At 36.4% G+C, this 3,091-nt stretch overlaps 1 protein-coding gene across 1 annotated transcript; it reads left to right on the top strand.

Moving 5' to 3' along the window:
- Positions 304-2,891, top strand: LOC109838088 (probable polygalacturonase At1g80170). Its single transcript, XM_020406560.1, has 8 exons — positions 304-429; positions 533-703; positions 1,211-1,418; positions 1,496-1,577; positions 1,664-1,772; positions 2,115-2,234; positions 2,516-2,536; positions 2,661-2,891. Exons 1-8 carry the CDS (start codon positions 304-306, stop codon positions 2,889-2,891), a joined length of 1,068 nt encoding a protein of 355 aa, XP_020262149.1.

Genomic DNA, 3,091 nt, shown 5'->3' with positions numbered 1-3,091 from the left:
ATCTGCTCAAATTCGTCCTTGCTCTTAACCCTAAAAAACACCCAAAGGGTATTTATACAAATCCAAAACGAATCGGGTCGAAAACCTGAAAGCCCAGCCCAAAACAGCGTCGGGCGACCGGACCGGTCGACCGCGATCAATTCCGGTCGACCGGCCCGGTCGACCGACCAGCTCTCAGTAGAAAACCCAAACTCCAGAGAACCGTCGGTCGACCGCACCGGTCGACCGATCTCCTTCCAGACGCACAGGAAGCCTTGTGCACGAATGCGGTCGACCGGGCCGGTCGACCGCCACCCTGACAACATGAATCCTGAGCTCATCTCTTCAGCAACTACAGGGCCACCCACAATGGTTGTGCCTAAGGGGACTTTTCTGGTGATGCCCACAACATTTAAGGGTCCTTGCAAATTCCAGAAAGTTTTTGTTCAGGTAAAGAAAAATCTATGTCTATACCTTTAAAAAAATATATAATAGAAGTAGTACTAATGAAACACTCCAAAATAATTAATGATGATTTCTTACTTATAATTAGATTGAAGGGACTGTGATTGCACCGAACGATCCCAGGAAATGGAGAGGAATTGATCCCACTCTCTGGTTACAGTTTGAGTCTGTTAGCAAACTCAATGTATCTGGTTCGGGTGAAATAAATGGTCGAGGGCAAAATTGGTGGAAGCAATCATGCAAAATTAGCCCTAAAGCGGTATGATACTTAGAAAATTTTCTTTTAGGTTGACAGGTTTGGACTTAGATCTGATCATACAACGTATCTATCTACTCTGTGAATAAAATGAAAAAAAAAAAATCAATTTAGTTTCATCTGAAATACATTTACAACATGTGTATTCTACTAATTTGATTTTGTATTACAGCCTTAGTCTAAAGACTATAAACTAAAGAAGAATAATTATGGTTTTCTGTTCGATAATAGAATATGGAATGAATTCAATTATACGTTTTAAGACCTCAACATATATAAACACTTTCTTATGGAACTTTCTGTTTTCTCTTGACAGGGATGCACTTTGATAGCACCACACGTGAGTATTCCTCTTTTTTTCTTTGGTCAATTATTAACAGAAAAAATTAGATGGTTGAGCATTCATTTGGCTAACTTTTACAACATTGTACTCATGATTCATATACAAATTTCAAGCTTTTATCAAAATTCCATCAGATGTTTTCTTTGATGTTTGGTTTTGTTCCCCAGGCAATAAAGTTTGCGGATTGTTCTGATCTTTGGGTGACAAACCTGCGCTCTGTCGACAGCCAACAATTCCATATATCCATCTTAAACAGTCAAAGGGTAACTATTTCGAACCTAAAGATTGTTGCTCCTGGACTTAGCCCCAATACTGACGGTATCCATATTCAAAATTCACAACATGTGCGAGTCGAGAAATCAGTCATAGGAACAGGTAAAAGCACTCCTATGTCCCTCAAGAAATACAATTCACAATGCACCTTATTAATTATATATAATCATGAAATCCAGGTGATGATTGCATATCTATTGGAACTTCTGTTTATGATGTTCATATAGAGCAAATTGCCTGTGGACCAGGCCATGGCATCAGGTTCATGATCTATGCTTAATTTTGAAGATAGAACTCTTTTTTCGTATATTACAATAATAAGGAGTGATAATGTAATTGCTTGATAGCATTGGAAGCTTAGGGAAGTACGGGACTGAAGCTACGGTAGAAGATGTCTTTGTTAGGTTCTCAAACTTTTACGAAACAACCAATGGAGTAAGAATCAAGACATGGCAGGTAAAAAAATTGTGTATACTTTTATGTGAAAAATTCTTCAGAGGATTAAGTAACAGTGTTAATTGCAGATGAATGGCGTGTGTTATCAATATGGTTTGAACTTACTACTCCTCTAGTTTTGTTGTTGCCGATGGACCCCTAACTGATTTGTTTGACTCTTTTACCCTTCAAAAATCTTTGTCAGAAAGAGTTCTCTTACATTGAGGGTAAAAAAGAACTCAAAAAAATCACTCAGGTGTGTATTTGCAACAATAAACTTGAGGAACAGTAAGTTCAAAACAACAGTACTACAGGGTTGTCTCTCAATATTTGGTCATTTTCAACTTACATTTGTATTTGTAGGGAGGTAAGGGGTTTGCAAGAGGCATCAGTTTTGAGCATTGCAACTTCACCAATGTAGATAATCCAATAATCATTGACCAATATTATTGTGATGGCGTTCCTGGCAAGTGCAAGAATCAGGTACATGTTGTTGGCAATATTATCATCCTAATTGCTGTTATATATATCATAGAAAAAAAGGCCAATTTTTTCATCATATGTCACATTTTCCCTCATTTTTCAAAATTTTGAAGATGCTACATATTTCTATTTAAAGGGCATGCACTATTTGATATTAGTAAGGACTGATTAAATAATTATAGACATTATTTTCCCCATGAAAAGTGGCTAAATCAAACTATACTCAAAGAGTAATTTATCATTATATCGTTAATTGAAATATATACGATATTCAATAACAGACTATTCGGTTTTATGCTAAGGTAAGAACATTATCTTTAGCTAATAGAAAACAGGAATAGCTATCATTTTCTATATAAAATTTCACATTTATGCCCTTCTTTTTTCACTCTCATATTTCTAATGTACTTGCATTTCATCTTGAAGAAAAACACAATTCGGGTCAGCAATGTTACCTATTCGAACTTGCAAGGAACTTCAAGGACCCCTGCTGCAATAAGTCTTAACTGCAGCCAAAGTGTACCATGCAATTTGCTGCAATTCGACATGGTGAATCTCATCTCATCAGATCACAAGATTAACCCGCAAGCCTACTGTATTAATGCCCATGGCAACGCCAAGGGCTTCATAAATCCGAAGATTTCATGTCTTCAATGAGCAGTATGAAATTTTTTAGAGGGAAAAAAATTTATCAATGAGGATTAGATTTAGTTGCGTTTTGCTATGTCTTGTATATATAATAAATCAGTGATGCAATGGAAGCAAGTGGAAAGTGCCTCCTCTGTTTTTGAATCATTGTGTGTTGGTATTTAAAACTAATTTTGTTATGTTGATTTTCTCTAAAACAACTATCAGAA

Source organism: Asparagus officinalis, chromosome 1 (genome assembly GCF_001876935.1).
Source record: "Asparagus officinalis chromosome 1, Aspof.V1, whole genome shotgun sequence".
Classification (NCBI taxonomy): domain Eukaryota; kingdom Viridiplantae; phylum Streptophyta; class Magnoliopsida; order Asparagales; family Asparagaceae; genus Asparagus; species Asparagus officinalis.
The sequence above is the reverse complement of the archived record's forward strand: the minus strand, read 5'-3'. Positions and strand labels throughout refer to the sequence as shown.

Excerpts from the sequence above, each read along its gene's own strand:
- LOC109838088 (XM_020406560.1), top strand. The coding sequence starts at position 304 with ATGAATCCTGAGCTCATCTCTTCAGCAACTACAGGGCCACCCACAATG. Across the intron at positions 704-1,210 it reads GCAAAATTAGCCCTAAAGCG|GCAATAAAGTTTGCGGATTG; the intron begins GTATGATACTTA and ends TTTGTTCCCCAG. Across the intron at positions 2,235-2,515 it reads CTGGCAAGTGCAAGAATCAG|ACTATTCGGTTTTATGCTAA; the intron begins GTACATGTTGTT and ends ATTCAATAACAG.